This window comes from Lolium rigidum, chromosome 1 (genome assembly GCF_022539505.1).
Source record: "Lolium rigidum isolate FL_2022 chromosome 1, APGP_CSIRO_Lrig_0.1, whole genome shotgun sequence".
Taxonomy (NCBI): domain Eukaryota; kingdom Viridiplantae; phylum Streptophyta; class Magnoliopsida; order Poales; family Poaceae; genus Lolium; species Lolium rigidum.
In genome coordinates, this window is record NC_061508.1 from 301440234 (window position 1) to 301458502 (window position 18269).

Consider the following 18269-nt stretch of genomic DNA (forward strand, 5'->3'; position numbering starts at 1 on the left):
TGTTTCTGTATTTGGGTGTGAATAGGTTGGAATACATGAAATTTTATAATTTGCTTTTTTCTTACATGGACGGATTTGTTTGTTTCATAACAAATGTTTTCCTTTTGAATGTACCATACTAAATGTTTTTTCAACAAGCACAACAAATGATATTTTTATCGAACAAACAACCGAGAACCTCGATAAAAACAAAGCGCACACTGAAATGTTTCGAAGTCCAACTTCGCTTTTTGTATCCTGGTATTCCTTTGGGCCTCGAATTAAACAATATTTCAACTAATCGTGATGGTTTTTTCTCAAAAAAGTTTCTCCAAGTTCTAGGGCCTATATTGTTTATTACATGTGTTCTGGTTGGATGTTTTCCAACCATCTTTGGCCGTAAATTGCTTGTTGCATTTGTTTGGCCAAAAAAGGAAAAGGTTTTTGTGAAATTGTGAGCGACCCACCCCAACGAGAACATGAACTAAGACGAGGAAAACATATGAACCTAACCATACCCCAAAGATGGAACATGGTTCCCCCACCTTCTGCCTCTGGATAGGTATCCATAAATTCTTTTAGCATGGATATGCAGCCATAGGTGTTCATGAAAAAAAACAGGGGAGAGTGGTTGTAATAACAAATTTAATGGGCGCAAGCGTTTGGATTTTGTTTCTTGAGGGAACTAACCCATTTGGATTTTTTTTTTGAGCTTATTAGGAAACCGTCTGGATAGGTTTTGCATTTATGGTTTTTTAGGGTGAGGTTTTGCATTTCGGTATGCAGTCTGGTTAAGGCTTGGTTTTTTTTTGAGACAACTTGCTAGACTTTATTAATTTGCAAGAATGTTTACAGGAATGCTTACATCATGTGGAGTGCCCATCCAAACAAACCGGCCAACTCCAAAAGAAAGCATAAATCTAGCTAGGTTGTGAGCCTCAAAGTTCGAGGCTCTCCCTTCAAAAAACGAACTCATCCCGCGCTTTAATCTCTGAGACAATAGCTCCATATCTTCCCATAGTTCCTTACAGGATATCGTCTGTGGTTTGCAATCCGATGCAACAAGGACTTTAGATTTAATAAGATCCTCATCTAGTGTGAAGCGGCGAATGCATCGGGACAAGCCAGAGTCTCTAACACCGTTGGGTCGGTAATTCCAGAGAAGATCACCGACGATGAGCCCAGATAATTTCCTCCCGAGTCACGGCAAAACGCCACCGCTACTCCTTTATTTCCGACCTTTGAAACTGCTGCGTGTACGTTTATCTTGGCTATATTGGATGGAGGAGGAATCCACTTGGGATCCCTAAGGATTTTATTTTGGTCGCCTTATCTTGCAGAGGGTTTAGCAATTTGCTAGAGCACACTCAGAAATACATTTACAAAAGCATAGGTCGATAAAGGGTTCTGGAATATATCCTCGTGGATAGCTTTCCTCCTCGATGTCCAAATTGCCCACAAGGTCACTGTAATCCTTATGAACTGATCATGAGGTAATGTCTCTATCATATGAAAAAGCTAGTTCTTCGCATTGCCTTCCTCACAAGACAACAGGTGCGCAACCATCATATTATCAGATAATGCCTAGACGCTTCGTGCCATGTTGCAGTCGATTAATGAATGTCGCCATGAATTCACAGCTCCGCAAAGCGGGCATGTGGATGTCCTGGACATGTTCCGGTGTTCTAGCAAATCAGAAGTTGGGAGAGACTGGCAAGCCATCCTCCACAAGAACACACGAATTTTTGATGGCACCTTCGTGTTCAACGAGCTCCAAATTTTCTGCTCCACCTCGTTATTCGATGATCCAGCGTTACCCTCGTAGTAGTCTTCTCTGCTGATCTTCTTGTTGACAATCAATCGATAGGCCGATCTGACCGTGAAGGACCCCTTTGTTTCATAATTCCAAGCCCAGAAATCCGCCCGTCGCCTAGTGCATAGAGGGATACTTAGGATAGTCTCAACATCCACAGGGAGAAAGCATTGGCGCACTAAATCCTCCTTCCATGAGGCTGAAGAAGAATTAATCAGTCCAGAGACCAAAAGAGGTGGATCTGCCAATAATGAGACAATTGGTCGTAATATATCATGGCGTGGAAGCCAGTTGTCTGTCCAAATTTTAGTGCTCCACCCATCACCAATCCTCCTGACAATGCCTTGTTTTAATATCTCTCTTCCATCCATGATGGATCGCCATATCTGTGATGTGTGAGGACCTAATTCAGTATCAAGAAATGAAGTGTTCAAAAAGTATAATGCCTTTAAGATTCTGGCGCTCAAAGAATTTGGCTCATGTAATATCCTCTATGCCTGGCGAGCAGGAATACACAAATCAAAAATCTCCAAATCTTTAAAACCAAGACGGCCGAGAAATTTCGGTCTAGTCATCACTTCCCAGGAGACCCAGCACGCCTTCCTTTTTCCATCTTTACTACCCCACCAAAATTGCCGGATCAGATAGTTTATGCGCTCACAGAGACCACGGGGTAAATGAACGACATGGAAAAAACAGGGATATCATGTCCTACAGACTTGATTAGCACTTCCTTTCCTCCTGCGGACAAAATTTTCTCCAGCCATCCTTTAACCTTGCCCCAAACTCTATCTTTAAGAAACTTGAAAGTGCCAAACCTCGAAGTCCCCACATCTATGGGGATCCTCAAGTACCTTTCATTGAGAGCTTCATTGTTGACATCCAAGTTCTATGGGCACCCTTTTGTGAAATAAATATATGATTTCTCCATGTTTATCCTCTGGCCAGATGCACGATAATATTTTTCCAACAAGATAGACAACTCCTCCGCTCCCTCACTACTACCCTTAAAAAACAGCAGGCTAGCTATCATCCGCAAACAGCAAGTGGTTAACTGGTGGCCGATGTAGCCACTTTGATGCCATCCATATGAGATGAATTATCATCAAATTTTAAAAGGCACGAAAGGCCCTCCGTTGCCAATAAGAATAGATAGGGTGAGATAGGTTCACCTTGTCGTATACCTCTTGGATGGTTCGAAACCCTCCAATCTGGTTCCATTAAACATAACCGAGAAAGATACCTCTTCATCGTAAGCATTCTTCATGTCCAACTTTAGGGCGCAAAAGCTGTTGTTAAGGCCTGGTTGACTGGCTCTGCTCTGATTATGGGCCATTTCGATCTTATTTAGCCCATTATCTGCCCAACCTCCAAGCCCAAATAAAACCCCGAAGCCGCAAAACTGAACTCTATCGGCTCACGATCTTTTCTTCTGACCCACGCCACGAGACGCGAGCCATTCCCACCGTCACGGCCCAAACGCCGAAGGCAAACGAGAGAGAGAGGGCTTCCCCCAAACCCCCACGAGCCAGACGACGCGGCCGCCGCAGCCGAGATGGCCGCCGCCGGAGACGCCGCCCACGCCGCGCCGCCGCCGGCCGCGGAGGCGCAGTCGCTGGTGGACTCCTTCTGCGCCGTCACCTCCGCGACCCCCGCCGAGGCCGCCTTCTTCCTCGAGGGCCACAACTGGGCCCTCGAGTCCGCCGTCCGCTCCTTCTACGACTCCTCCGAGGCCGACGCCGACGCCGATGGGCCCGATCCGGCGCCCCTGCCCTCGCCCCCGGCCGCCAACGACGCCGCCGACTCCGAGGACGAGGACTACGTCCACGGCGGCGAGGACAAGGACGAGGACGACGAGGACTACGTGGCCGGCGGCGAGGAGGACGAGGACGACGCCCTCGCCGCTGCGGCGGATGAGAGGAGGAGGCCCGCGAAGAGGCGGAAGAGCAGCCACGGAGCGCCCGGAGGGAACGGGACCGCGAGTGGGACGCGGAACGTGAGGACGCTCTCCGATCTCGGCGGCGGTGGCAAGGGCGCCGCGGAGTCGGACGGGGACGAGGACGAGGATGACGACGAGTGGGCGCCGCCGCCCGAGCTCTACACCGGCGGCGAGAAGAGGTCAGTGCTACTCGTTTTTCAGGGCTTGCGATCCGCTCGCTTCACTTCTGGCTAGATCGTAGAGGCGCCCATTTCTAGGGTTTTAGATTGGCCCAGTTCTGTGATCCAGGAGATTTGAGGGGCTGCTGGAATTTTGGTGTGATGGGAGCTGTTGCCAGTCGTATTAAAATACTGGGTGCTTTCATGTTTAGCTAGTATCTACTATTGTGAATTTCTGGATGGCGTCCGGTTCTGCTAACATTGTTTTGGCAAACGCCTAAAGCCCCAGGTCTGAGCACAATAATGGAGTCTGTACAGGGGTTAAACGTTGGATGTTATGAGAGTTGAACAGTGCTCTTCTAGACGGCCTGATCTATTTCTTGGTATTAGTAGTAGCCACAATTGTTGATCTAATCATTGCAATATTTATGTGACGTCCGTGCATAGCCTAGAGATGTGTCCGTTTGTGTATACTCATATGGCATTGCAGTTTTGTGTTTGTCAAGGTGACATTTCTAGAGGCTCGTGATTTGATTGTGGATTTTAATCATTGACAAGAAAGCTCTTAAAAGAATTGCCTGTATCTGCACAGCATACCGTTAAGTGAAACTCTATGGCTAGGAACATGTGAGGACCAATTTATTTGGTAGGCGTCCAACATTTAAGATTTTGGTTACAAGCAGCTTAAATTTTACAGTTGCTGGTTTGACTTTATGGTTCGTAGCTGTCTTCCTAAATACCAATCTGTTCTTCTTATGATACATGTGCTGTAGACTTCTTGAGTTATAGCATGGCCAAAGTGTCTGATATCAGTCGTTACTTGCTAGGCTACTTTCCAGAATTGAGGATTAGTTCTTCCTAATATAATAATATGATATGCTCATAATGTTCTGATAGTAAGGCCCGTGTGTAACTATGAAATAATCGTGAGATGTAGAGTTCGGGATGGTTGCCCTGTTGATTCATTGTCAGAGATGGATCTCCAGGATATAGTTAGGGTGCCTGCTAGTTACTGATGTCAACAAGAATGCAAGGCAATGCCTGAGCCCCAGTAACTCTTTGTTTACCTTGCCATTTTATTTTTCTTACTGGTTAGTTAGCATGCTAAACTTGATTTGGTTAGACAAGATATTTAAGGCCATATTTTATCGTCTCTCCCATTTTAGCAAAACATAAAGTATGGCATGCGTTTAGACTGGTTCATGTTGATTATTCAATCAGCCAATCTATAGAGTCTGGTGGAATGGAACCTGGTTGTTGCGGGACTTGTTTATGCACTTGACTAGCTAGAAACTTTAGCGTGTACTTAATGGTTTTCTGACTGGTGCACTATTGGGAGAATAACATTTCCATACATTGCAATGTGCATTACTAAGAAGAACCAGAGATAACTGGTTGTGTGCACATAGTATACGAAGTTCTATCACCGTGTTTCTTACATTGTCATCATAGGCCAACTAGGGTCCCACAGATAAAACCAATAGAAAGAAGAAAATACCATGGGTGGTCAACAAGGATGTCTTGTCTGGCCATGTGAGATCATAGGAGAGGCAACACCTGTTGCTGTTGGTTTATTCTGGCAATGACTTGCACAGTTGAGCTTAGCGGCATAGAAAAAAAATGATCCCATATGATAAAAAAGATTACTGTCGATTTCACCTATCCTATTCTGTTCATAAATAAACTGTTTGCGAGAAACTATGTTTGGACTATTTTGATGCTGCTTCTCCCTGGGCATTGATCTCACTAGTTTGGCTGTATTCTATTCTCTAGCACGAACCTGCAGAAAAACTTAAACAGGAAATCATCCATGGCCTTTGAAAAACATATCTAGCAAGCACCCAAAATCTCAAGCTGCATGCTTAAAGCCAATTAAGATGGAACATAGAATATCTTTTTGTTTACATTGGCCTTACTTGGGCACTGTTTGGATTAGCTTGCCACTTCCCTCATCCCTGAACTAGCAAGGAAACTGACCTTGGAATCGTATTTCCATCGTACATATATGTAGAAATTATAATATCAGTGATAGCATGGTATGTAAGGTGAGATTTCAATAGGTGCATACATTTTACGCTGAAGGCCCTTGTGAATTGTATAATGTGCACCTTTTTCTACCTCTAAATGCTTGTTTCATTTGTATTAATTTTCAGTGGAATGGTTGTTAGGGACCGCTCGAAACGCAAAAATGTTGGGGAAGAGATTTTTAAACAAGCTCAGAAGAAGGGAGCTAAGCTAGTGCCAGCCCCAGCTCGCCGGCAATCTTCTAGCTCAAGGAGCTTCCCTGGGACTAGCAGACTTCTAACAGGTGAAGCTTTACAGCCTGACGCACCGCAGCCACCAGAAGAAATTGTTCACAACATCTACTTCTGGAGCAATGGGTTCACAGTAGATGATGGTCCACTCAGAAGTTTTGATGACCCAGAGCATGCGTCCTTTTTAAAGGTAAACAGTTCTGCCATGTGCAACTGAGCGTATATGTATTTCTGCTTGTCATATCTGACTTCTGAAGTGGCATATGTTTGCTTTTACCCAGAATGGTTAATTGAAATGATTCCTAAGTGAATAAATCATTTGGATGTGAAATGATCTCTTTTGGCTTTTGATAGACGTCAATGTTTCTTAGCTGGTATTTTTTTTAGAACTCAGCTAGCTTCCATGATGGCATCTCACAACTTAAGTCTTATTTTTGGGATGGTTCCAATTAAATAAATATAAGGTAGGGATAATGAATGTGTTAGTTGCTGGCCAATTTTATTTCACGAATAGGGAACTTATATTTTCTGTCCTAGAGCTTGATCTGCAGCCCTACAGCAAAATATCATTGTACTGCAGCAGCTTGTTCAGTACAGGCATTCTGAACTCTTAATGTTGTACGGAGAATGGAAAAAAAAAAGAACAAATAGCTAAATATGCTACTCCCTCAATCGACTCCACTTTGTCTAGATATGGATGCATCTAGTCAACAAACGCATCTAGCTACATCCGTATCTAGACAAAGTGGAGTCAATTAATTTGTATCGGAGGGAGTATGTTTTGTCGAAACTTCTTTGTTTAGTGTTACATTTATTTTTGTACTGTTGATTTTCTGTTCAACTGTATTGTGAAATGTGTTACAAGCCTAAATATGCTTTTGTTCTTTTCTTCCATCATATATTACTGTTGACCTGATGCTATATCTGCTTTTGCTTAATCGAATGTACTTTTCCTTTCCCTAGAGCATCAAGAATAATGAATGCCCAACTGAGCTTCTTGCTGATGGGAGGTCAAGGGTGCAAGTAAATATTGTCCGCAAGGAAGAAAAGTGTCCTGTAAGTATCTTTAGACTAATTCTCTGTAGTGCTTCATATGTTCCATAAATGCTTGTCTTGACAATCTCAATCAAATGTGTTGGTACAGGAGCCAGTGAAGCGTGCTGCTCCATTTCAAGGAGGGGGCAGATCTCTGGCAACACCTTCTGAAAACTCTGCTCCTTCGGCTGTTACTTCTTCAGCTGCTACTTCTAGTGCAGCGACTGCCACCACTACGACCAAGACAGTCACAGTGGATGATTCTTTGCCATCAACCTCTCTACAGATCAGGTTTGCAGATGGCAGCCGTGTGGTTGCACGCTTTAACACAAGCCACACGATCAGTGATGTGCGGGCATTCGTTGATGCAACAAGGCCAGGAGAAGCCAGTGACTACACATTGCAGGCCGGGTTCCCCCCTAAGCCACTTGATGATGCGACCAAGACCATTGAGGAAGCCGGTGTGGCCAACTCGGTGATCATTCAGAGAGTCTAGCTCAACAGGTTGTTGGCCCTCTTCACCGAACACACACTAGCCATCTGAAGTCTGTGAATTTCCTTGTCCTTTTGTCTCTCAAGTTCTCTCGAATTTAGCTTGAGCCTACCATGGCTTGCTTCACTCAGCTGCGTTTTAGGTATTAAGATTGTAAATCAGCGAGATCTGGGTACATCCATCTTGTTCATCTATAGGGTAAGTATACTTGTGCGTCCACTCCAGTCCACATCACGTTTCGTCTGTCTGTTATAGTCCTTTTGTTCGTATCTAACGACCTCTTTGGTAGTGTGCGAAGGTTAGCTACAGCGGGTGCTCATTATTCATGCATATCTGCGTTTTTCGTCGAACAGATGTCCTGATGCTGATTGCAATATGCAACCAAACTGAGTCGACTTATACGCGTACTCTTCCGTCCGGATTTCACTGTACAGCTTGAATTTCGTTAAGAAACCCAAGTTTTAAACATTGTCTAGCAATGTTGGGGGCGTGGGCGCGCCATGGCTCGGTTTTCTGTCCTTGTAAATGAGGAGTGATCAACAGCAAGACAGGAATTATCTCAATCAAAGCTGGCTGGTCCTGCCATTCAACAGCAAGTAGGTAGGTTCATCTGCCTGCCGTGCTGTACTCCTAGCTCCAGAAAACCCAACGATTCGGCTGCCCGTACTACGCAAGATCGCATCATGGATTCATATAATCATATGGTCCCACGATTATTAGCGTCGGCCGTGACAAGCCCGTCTGTACTAGCCGACAGGACGACACGGCGCATGAGAGGCTCGAGCTCGCCGACAAACCAGATTAGTGCGATTCTAGCTGTAAATATTTACTGTACATGCTAATGATCGGCCGGAACCGGAACGTGACACCACTGAGCGCCTGTCACCGTGGGGATGGCTCGCTACCTTTGCATGCATGGTTGCTGATTATTGGAGTCTCGAGTCGAACGATTTGCTTTAGGGGATCGCTGTAGGCATCGGCCCAGATCAGAGATGAAAAGTGGGTGGATACGGACGAAAATAAGTTCCGTCATATATTTTCCATACTCCCTCCGTTTTAAAATGCAAGGCCACAGCCCCACCCTGCCCCAACCCTTTCCCGCCCCCGCTGCTGGCAGGAACCGACGGGCAAAGCTTGGGCTGTGCTGGTGGCGGCGGTTTCCTCCTCCCGCGTGATGTTATGGCCCGACGGGGCGGGTTCCATCCGTGTGGTGGAGAAGCTCCACGGTGCCGACTCCAGGCGCCGTGGCCCTCGGTCATGGCGGTGCGCCTCGCGGGGCGTTGCCCTAGCTGCCGGCGATCGATAGCTTGGCTGGCTTTGGTTCGACCGGATCTGGGATTGTGGGCTCAGATATTGGCCTGGCAGGGCCTAACCGTTCTGCCCTCCTGATAGGCGGCTATTCTAGCGGATGCGGCGGCTTCTGGCCGCTAGCAGATGTGGGTGTGCGCGCGGGTTATGGCTAGATCTTGGAATGAGGGCCTAGATCTAGGCCTTGTGGACTCGGACGGGATCCGGGAGATCCAAGGCTAGTTGGTGGGTGCGGTGCTCTGCGCTCGCTGTTGGTCACCCTTCGCTACCTCACATTCAATGTTGCGTGTGTTTGTGCTAGTTTTGGGTCGGTTGGGCCTGGATATGTTGATTTGTCCGCTCGTTCTTGTCGGAACCCCTGTTGGTTTTCAGGGGGCTTCTGGCATTCTGACGTCAATGTCCTAGTCGTCCTTTCCAGGATTGGGTCCCTAGGCCGGCGCGTGCTCGTCAGGGTAGGCAGCACGCTATATGTTGCAATTGCTTTCACCGCTGTGGCTTCCCCTCCGACCATCGGGGTAGCGCTAATGCATGTGTTGGCGTGTTGGGGATGGTAAGGATGTCATGGTGTTGCCGATCTAGCTTCGTTGGTGGCGTTTGGATCCGGGTCTAGCCAGCCAGCTCTTGCGCTCACCCTGCGGGTGATTCTAGTTGGGGCTAGAACATAGTGCGTCTTTGGTAAGTGGCGTGGTAGTGATTTATGCTATGTCCGCTATGCGTCCTCGCGACGACGAGTGGATTGTGGATTGGGTTGGATCTCGGAAAAAGCTGCGCTTGGCCTTGGCCAATGCCGGTAACGGCGTCACCTACGAGTGTTGTTGCCTTGTTGAAGGCATCCCAATGTTGATCCACCGATTCAATTTGATGGAATCCTCTCCTCCGCCTCAAACATCTCCTCTTGGTGGCCTCGTTGCGGGCAAGCTAAACGGAACGATACAGCCCGTTCGTATAATACCGTTAGCATAAGCCGGCCGCCCGCCTGCCCGCTCCCGTCGCTCGCCCTGCCTCCGCTCCGTAACAATTAGCAAGGAGTGTGCTGCTAGCTAAGATTGCACGTGCCCGGCCGTTTTGTCATTTTTTTTATTCTCTCGATCGATCTGTTCCAAGACGCAAATAACACTAGCTCGAAACTCTGTGAACGACAAAAATGACAGATTGATGCCCAAAAACAACATAGCGATAGATTTAATTGCATGGATTTTTTCTCCTCACAAAGAATTTTTATGAGAAAAAAAAAGTAGACAGGACATAATGTAACCTGAGCATAAATTAAGAGGTTAACTTTAACACCACAGATCCACAGTTTAAGTGACAATTGTCATAAGCTAACAAATAAGAAAATCCATTACAAAATATGTATAAGCAGTTCAAAACAACACTTCACAAGTCATAACCAATGATCCGGAGCTTAGTTAATCAACAGTACGTGCATCACAGGAATATGAGTGCATCAGCAAATCCCAAGTTTATTAAATCCCTGGTCTCCAAAATATTACACTAGGATCCTGATACACTAGGATGATCTTCATTCACTCTCTTTGGCTTGGACCATGAGATCTGCTTGCATTTTCTTCATCTCTGGCAACCTTTCCATCCTTTCTTGCTGAAACGTAAGTACAAAAATATGAGAGTTACTACAAGCCATTAATCTGGAGTGACCACAAATTAACATGGGAGAACTCATGTAGCAAGTCATACTCTGACCACAAATTAAAGCATGTGAATAATTGTATCTTGATGGACATAATCAATTACCACTGCATTAAAAAAATATTCTGTATTGGTGATTCACAAACATGCTTCACAGAACCTGAAAATGTTCTGCCTGAGGCTGCCTACTGTCTAAAAATAAGATGTGTGATGGACATTATGTTTACCCAGTAAGCTTTGTAAAATATACTTGCCTCATGTACAACTCTGAGATGAACACTACTTGCTCCAGCTCAAATACACTTCAAAAGCAAATGAACACTACTTGCCTCATGTACCACGTCTAATCCAATAAGACAGTGTACCAATAAGAGTGCCTGCTTAATATTATTGTTGTGTCAAAATGATTTACTACAGCCTATCTCGCTTTATGTACATACAACATAGTAAACCAAAAAGATGTCTATTATGAATGTTCTGCATCTTAACACAAAATGAAACGAACTGATTTATAAAAAAGGTCATAATGAGACCACACATCTCTGTATGAAAGAGACCACTTGCTATACAGATGTCTACTTGTTTACCTGGAACAATCACGAAACCTCATGAGGTTTGCTTTCTTCGCAAGAAGGTTCTGCAACAATTATAATCAAAATAAGCCAGATGATACATATTAACCAAATATATTAGCATATTTACGAAATAGAGTAGACGCTAAAAGAAATGCTTACCACCACGCCTAATCCAATCCCCAAAACACATCAATGCTTCAACACTTTCGGCTCCAAGGCTAGTTCTGTGATCAGTTATAACTCTTCCGCACGTGCTAAACGCAGACTCAGAGGCAACGGTCGAAGCTGGTACAGCCGGGCAATGTTGCCAAGTACTGGATACCTTGGAGAGTTCACAGCCCACCATTTCAAAATGTCGAAATCGGGTGTACGGGGATGAAAGTCTTCTTCTAGGTAGCGTTGCAGCTCGTTGCAGCTATTAGCTTTCTTAAGCTTGATATGTTCATCAAAATCTGAAAGGGCATCATCAGCCAAACCAGTTTCCTCGCCACTTTGCTCTTGTGACATGCTATTGAGGTCTTCAACTTCAGCTGCATATGCGAGAAACAAGGCAGCGATAGCTTCCTTTACTTCTAGGATATGTTTATCTGCACCAACTCCAAAGTATTTTTTCAATCGAAACTCGACAAGCTCCATTTTAAACCTTGGGTCGAGAACCACTGGTATGCAATTTGTCAAATATGACTCCATGAAGTACTTATGAAACTTCTTTTTCATTTCTCTCACCATGATTCTTATTGTAGCGTTGCTGCTCTTTTCTTGTTCATCTAATACAACTTTCACGCTCCAGATTTCGAGGAAATAGAGATTTGAGGTTGGGTAGTCTGAGCCTGAAATGATATTGGTCGCATGGCAGAATACTTTTAGAAGCCGACAAATATCTACAACCATCTGCCATTCCTGGTTTGAAGGACCAAATATCATGGGGTGTTTCAACTAGACAGAATCTTATGATTCGATGCTTAACTTTCCAGTTCTTATCAATCCAGTGACACGTGATACAGAGATACCCAAGTTTCTGGTTTGAGGTCCACATATCGCCAGTTAGTGATACTCTATGATTGCAATTCTTGAAGAAAGTTTCATTGTAACTTCTATACTGATGGTAAGCTTCTATGCAATCATTTTGAATTGTTATTCTACTGATTGGTTTAAACCAGGGATTTACTACTGCACAAAATTTTCTAAAGCCAACATACTCGACGAATGAGAAAGGCAGACCATGTAAGACAACTAACTTGACAAGCTCACTCCTTGCGATTTCTTGATCAAATTTCCAATCAGGGTCTATTTCATCAGAATTTTTCATTTGTTGCACCAACCCATCCATTGAACATTTGACCTCACATACCTTGAGGTGTCTAGCAAGTTGACTAGTACCTGAGACCTTAGAGGCTGGAAATATATTGTTGCAATAGTTGCACTGGCCTTGCATCAGAAATCCATCAATATATATTGGCTCACTCCAAATGATAGAGGTCAACTTGCGTGGTCTGCGCTTGGATCCTACAAGTATGAAAGTTTCAAATGTGAGGAAATGGGCAGGAAATCAACATACTTGCATGCAACCATGTTACAACCATGTCATGCGTCGAACTTACCGTGGGTAGGAGCAGGAAAAAGACGATCGCGCATAGTGGATGGAGCACCATGTCCAGGAATAGGCGAAAGAGCATGCAAAGAAGCTGGAGTAGCATGTACAGAAACAGGCGAGAGAGCATCCAAAGACGGGGATTTCAAAGTCCCAGTGGACCTTGGAGACCTTACAAGCTGGTTTGGTGACCTTCCGGATGTTTGTGCTTTCTTTCTTGCAATCAGATTCAACATAGGAGACCCCGAAATAATTGGAGGCAATTTTCTTCCTTTCATTTTGGTCTTCAATTGGGTCATGACAACCTGCATTTAGAACAATTTGACTATGATTGCAATCTCATGGGAGGAACTAGCAGAATAGAATTTTCATAGTGAACTACATTAGCAATCTCAAGGTCAGTACCAGCAAGACCAAGAACTTACTTTTGAATCAATAGTTCTCGCAACCTTTGCTGCTCTTGAGCTTTCACTTGCACGAGATAGTGACCTTTTGCCCCCATGGACATCTCTGGACCGCTGCGGCTCCTCACAGGCCTCACCGGACTCCTGCAGTTAAGAATGGATTTTTTTTAAAAGAAACTTGTTAGGATGTGGATATCACAGGGTTTCATTATGGAAAATGACCTTCAGTTCCAAAAGCCAGGGTTCAACTACTTCCGATTTAACGCATTTCAGACAGTTTGGTGGAAGCAAGCCAACAGGACTGAAATCTATTTGGTTACACAAGCTTCATATTACACACTTGCACGGTTGGCTTGACATGTCTGCCAAAGAATAATGAAAAAGCAGTAACCATAAAGCATACTACATCACTGCCTCTTTTTGAAAGAAAAAAAAAGTTAAACGTTAGTTTCAGAAAGTGAAATGTGGTGTTTCTGAAGTACCCCTGGTGTTTTTTTTTTTTTGAAACAAGAAGTGGTGTCGTGGTTTCACAAGTACTTCTGAAGCTGCTGTTATGGCATAGTTCAATCTTTCTGAAGCAACATGACTAAATTAGTCTGTGCACTATTAGCACTAAGGTGTCATGGAACGAATAAGTCAATACATTATGCATAATAACTAGTTGTCCTTCTGCTGCACCTACCATGTAAAGCAGTTTCGTTTGAGAAAGACATGGGCAACAATTTCACAGTAATCAAATCGCTTTTAGCTCCCCAAATTTGTGGAACAATTTCACATGTATAACAAGATCATGGCCTCATTGGCGAGTACCTGAACAACGGTGTCACGACTATTTCCCTTCACCACCTGCTTGAGCTTCTTGCCATCCGGCTAATCAAGAAACAAGGTCAAGGTCACGGTCAAAATCTTAGTAAGCATCCAGAATGCGTGCTTCTAGGACGAGGATATCAAGGTCAAGATGAAAAATCGGATACCTTTTTCCGTCTCTTCTTCTCAAGATCAAGCTGGTGCTCCAACGTGCCTTTTTGTATTGTGTTTTGTTGGTTTTGGTGTGGGCTCTACGCGGGTGTGTGTTGTAACCGTTGGTGTATCTCCTAACCACTTCGTTAATTTAAAATCGGGCTTCTTTCAAGCCTTCTATCTAAAAAAAAACTCACTTCTAGATTTGGGGCGAACTACCTGCCTAGGAGTGGGTCGAACCTACTTGTCACGGGTGGGAGTGCTTTGAATCTTTGATGCTCTGAAGCTCACGGGTGGGAGGAGCATATTTCAGTTTGGAAGCTTCTCCTGTCAATTTGATCTGATTAGCGCGATTTTTCAGAGGGCTGTCGAGGACTGTTACACTAACACAAACACAGTCACAGATCTAATCCGACAGTTTGTTTTCTGTGCCGTCCCAGTTGGTGTGCTGCCTTTCCTTAAAGGGAGACTGTTGTTCTGCTTTTCCTTATAACAGGGAGACTGCTGTTCTGCTGAGAACATTATTCAGTTTGGTAGCACGTCACGATTTCCGGCTAACTTTCTGGGCTCGACGTGATCCAGTCTTGTGTTTGACTACCGGTTTCCGAATGTTACACCGAATTAATAGTTAATCGGATAGTGTACCTACTATTTGGGCATTCAGAGTGTGAAAGAGACCACTCACTTAGATTGTGCTTGGAACTGTCGTGGACGATGACAGTCTCGTCGGTGTAGCCCGCTTTCGCCCATTATAAACGTTAGCCTGAACAATATTTTTTTACTTTCATGTATATTATGTTCTTCAGTTTTTTCAACGAAGACACCAGCTGTTATCATTTCGTTAGGACTAAGAGGGGCTTGTCACAACTTCTCCGAATCCGTCTTCCTCCCCTTCCCTAGGTTAAGTGAACACGTCGCCGGCCACAAGCGTGTTCCTCCCCTCCACCCCCTCCCTCTCGCCGCCGCCGGAGAACCCCCCGGGCGAAGCCATGGTGGCGACGGTGGTGGCGCGGACTGTAATATCCCAGGTAATGGGGATACAAAAATAGAGGAAACAGATGTGTGCATTGCATTCATGCATAGAAAATCTGGGGAATTTTCGCGCTTTAAAGTAAAACAGTCACGATGAATCGAAGTTTCACTTGATCTTGGTGGAATTGTAGTAGCTCATCAAGTCAAGCGCTATAAACCTCAGTGTGACCTTTGTTAAAACCTGTTTTGGGTAGAGATGATTTGATCTAAGGGGTTAGATCAAATGAAACTAATAATCAACACAACAACACTTTACTCAATGATCAATTGCTTGATCTTATAACATATCATAATATGGTAATCCTTACCATAACATATGAACATACATCTATTTGGAAATCATGTAACAATAAAATGGAGAAACCATTCTTGACTATCTTCTCCATGTCTTAAAACTAATCCATGATCCTACCATGAAACCTCATGGTATTCAATCCACTTCAACATTGGAATTATAACAAGAAGTTCCACTCCGAGAGATAGATATTCTTCTCCATTCCAAATTATTACACATCAAACCTAGAGAGGTGAGAGTTCTATAGTATTTATTAGAGAAGCAATGGGAAATCTTAAGCTAAAACCTTGGATATACATCCATGTATTCCAACCATCATTCCTTGAGAAAAACCCTAAGTAATTATCTCGGGCAATCTCCTGGGATATAAACTTAAGAGGCAACCATAGTAGTTCTATTCAAGAAAGTAAAATAGAAGTGATATATCCTAGTTGATCAAGACAAAGCTTGATCATGGGAGTGAGAAACCAAATTCATCAATGATACATTAGGAAGTCCAACCTTGATCATTATAAGTTGGGTGATGATCATAAACCCTAAGAACTTGAGGTAGAGATATTAAGAACAAGTTGATCATGCCTAATCCATGATCATGCTCTTGAGGTATGGGAGGGTAAGTTAAACCCTAATAGGATCAATAGATACCATTCATCACATGAAATCATAGGGAGGTAACTGGTAAGCAACCCTAGTCTTCTATCCCAACTTTAACTTGTGAATCACTTGGTGATCATAAGTACAATCCTACCATATCTATGAGTCATAAATTAAAGAACCTAAGAAAACCTTAGAGTCAAACTCCATACTTAATATAGTGAGAAACCATCCATCCATATGACCAAAGTTAACTATAAAAAGAATTATAACCAATGTAGTTACTTAAATGATAAATTGAGGTTAATAATAGAAGCCAATTGGTAGAAGATAAAACCAATTCTCAATATCATAGTAACTAGAGGAGAACATAAAATGTTAAGTAAACAACCACCTTCCCTAGCATGCAATATGGTGTCATCCCATAGCTACAACCTAGAATTATAACTCAACCTAGATTGTATATCACATGGGTGATCACAAATAAAACCTAAACCACAATTAAGATTCAACCCATGTGTCATTAGGTAAATAGCATTGGAACCATAGATTTGCACATCAAATAAATCTTATGCTTCAATTCCCGAACATAAGCAAAATCTTGTGCTACACTTTATAATTGAAACCATATGTATGGTGACCAACCACTTAACCTATTAATCAAGATCAAACCATGATGAGAGTAGAATTACTCTAAGTATTTCAAGGTACTAGTAAAAAACAATAATAATGCTAACCTTGAGATAGGGCTATAATTAAACCTACAAGGTCTTAATAAATAGAGGATCACATAAAATCATATGCGGGGAACTAAATTCTCAATTAAGAGCTCAAACCCTAATGATAAATTCTAAAATACTTAGAGTAGAAATTATCAACCCTAATAATTCAAAATAGATTTGATTACACAAGAAAAAGGAAATTAAAATGAGAGCATGAATCATGCTTAATTAAAATTTGCAATAAAGGTTCACATATATTAAATGCTCATTCAAAAACAATCCGAGTACTACAATGATCCTTTATTTAGTCCTAATGAAATTCAAATTATCAAATACTCGCAAAACGAGAAAAGAATTCAAATCTGAATTAAAAATTGAATTATAAAACGAGAAAATGAAAACGAGAAAAAAGGAAAGAGAGAAGAAAAACTTACCTCGACCTTACTCGCCGTCGCGGCCCGCGAGCGGCCCGGCGACCACGGTCCACCGGCGGCCCGGCGAGCATCGGCCCGGGGTCGGCCCGGCATACCGTTTCGCCGAGGCCATCGTCTTCTTTCTCCTCCTCGCATGAACGCCACCGAGACGACGTGCAGGACTTCGCCGGCCACCTCACCGTCGTCGATAAGGACGAACGCGGACGCCATCGACCAAGCCAGAGCTGCCCATAACCTCTCTCGCGTCCACCTTACCCTGTATCGCCAAGATTCGTGCCCGATTCATGCACCGACATTGTTGTTCATCCCGGCCAGTCATCGCCGTCGAGCTGACGCTCTAAACTGCGCCATGAGCTATAAAGACTCTCTGAAACTCCCCGGCGAACCCTAGTGCCTCTCCACTCACTCAATCGTCCTCTGAACCTCTCCTTCTCTCGCCATTTCCACCTGCGGCCGCCGGAGTCGAGGAAGAACCCGACGGTTGGAGCCACCCCAGCAACCGTGCGGAGGTCCAGGAGATGCGCCTTGTCGAGTAGAGCATCTTGGAGGAAGATAGCATCCGGGGGAGCAGTAAATGATGCCAATTTGGAGATTCCCTTTCGCAGTTCATCTCCGGCGTACAAGCAATTGAGCTCGTCTCCGACCACGATCATCATCGCCGACCACCTCAACGGAACCGGGGTATGAATACGCACCCGTAGCCCTATAATTTGCATCAAATGGCCACCCGTAGCTTCATTTAGACACTTGGCCGAGGCTGCGCCGCCGCGGACATGATCTCCGGCGATGCTCCGGTGCGTTTCTCGAAAGACCAACACCACCACAAGGTTTGCCTTGTCGAGAGGGTTCGTTAGAGCATAGACACGCATGCAGGGAGGCGCGTAAATCGGCGGCGCCGTCCCCGGATGACCACCGGCGTTTAAACGTCGGCGTGGTCAACTCGTCACGGTCAACCTTGACCGGTCGCCGCTGGCGTGGCAACCTACGTGGCCCCGACCCCACGGGTCGGTGACCGAGAGTTAGGTTACGCCACGG

The 18269-nt window shown here is 44.3% G+C and overlaps 2 protein-coding genes across 2 annotated transcripts; one reads left to right on the top strand and one right to left on the bottom strand.

Annotated features, from left to right (window-relative positions):
• Positions 1 to 3347: 3347 nt before the first annotated feature.
• On the top strand, positions 3348 to 7946 carry LOC124660747 (plant UBX domain-containing protein 4-like). The gene is made up of 4 exons (XM_047198562.1): positions 3348 to 3910; positions 6043 to 6334; positions 7108 to 7200; positions 7289 to 7946. The coding sequence occupies exons 1-4, from the start codon at positions 3348 to 3350 to the stop codon at positions 7673 to 7675; spliced, it is 1335 nt and encodes a 444-aa protein (XP_047054518.1). The 3' UTR covers positions 7676 to 7946.
• A 3490-nt stretch (positions 7947 to 11436) lies between these two features.
• On the bottom strand, positions 11437 to 17890 carry LOC124660754 (zinc finger BED domain-containing protein RICESLEEPER 3-like). The gene is made up of 8 exons (XM_047198573.1): positions 17641 to 17890; positions 14449 to 14532; positions 14172 to 14218; positions 14008 to 14067; positions 13219 to 13341; positions 12804 to 13098; positions 12091 to 12708; positions 11437 to 12032 (listed from the first exon to the last, which is right to left on the bottom strand). Exons 1-8 carry the CDS (start codon positions 17888 to 17890, stop codon positions 11437 to 11439), a joined length of 2073 nt encoding a protein of 690 aa, XP_047054529.1.
• Between the last annotated feature and the right edge of the window lie 379 nt (positions 17891 to 18269).

What these genes read in the sequence shown, in the direction of transcription:
- LOC124660747 (XM_047198562.1), top strand. Translation starts at nt 3,348, where the DNA reads ATGGCCGCCGCCGGAGACGCCGCCCACGCCGCGCCGCCGCCGGCCGCG. An exon ending in TACACCGGCGGCGAGAAGAG is followed by an intron (nt 3,911 to 6,042) that starts GTCAGTGCTACT and finishes ATTAATTTTCAG; the next exon opens with TGGAATGGTTGTTAGGGACC. An exon ending in GCAAGGAAGAAAAGTGTCCT is followed by an intron (nt 7,201 to 7,288) that starts GTAAGTATCTTT and finishes GTGTTGGTACAG; the next exon opens with GAGCCAGTGAAGCGTGCTGC.
- LOC124660754 (XM_047198573.1), bottom strand. Translation starts at nt 17,890, where the DNA reads ATGATGATCGTGGTCGGAGACGAGCTCAATTGCTTGTACGCCGGAGAT. An exon ending in TTTTCCTGCTCCTACCCACG is followed by an intron (nt 12,709 to 12,803) that starts GTAAGTTCGACG and finishes TCATACTTGTAG; the next exon opens with GATCCAAGCGCAGACCACGC. An exon ending in CAAACCAGGAATGGCAGATG is followed by an intron (nt 12,033 to 12,090) that starts GTTGTAGATATT and finishes ATATCATTTCAG; the next exon opens with GCTCAGACTACCCAACCTCA.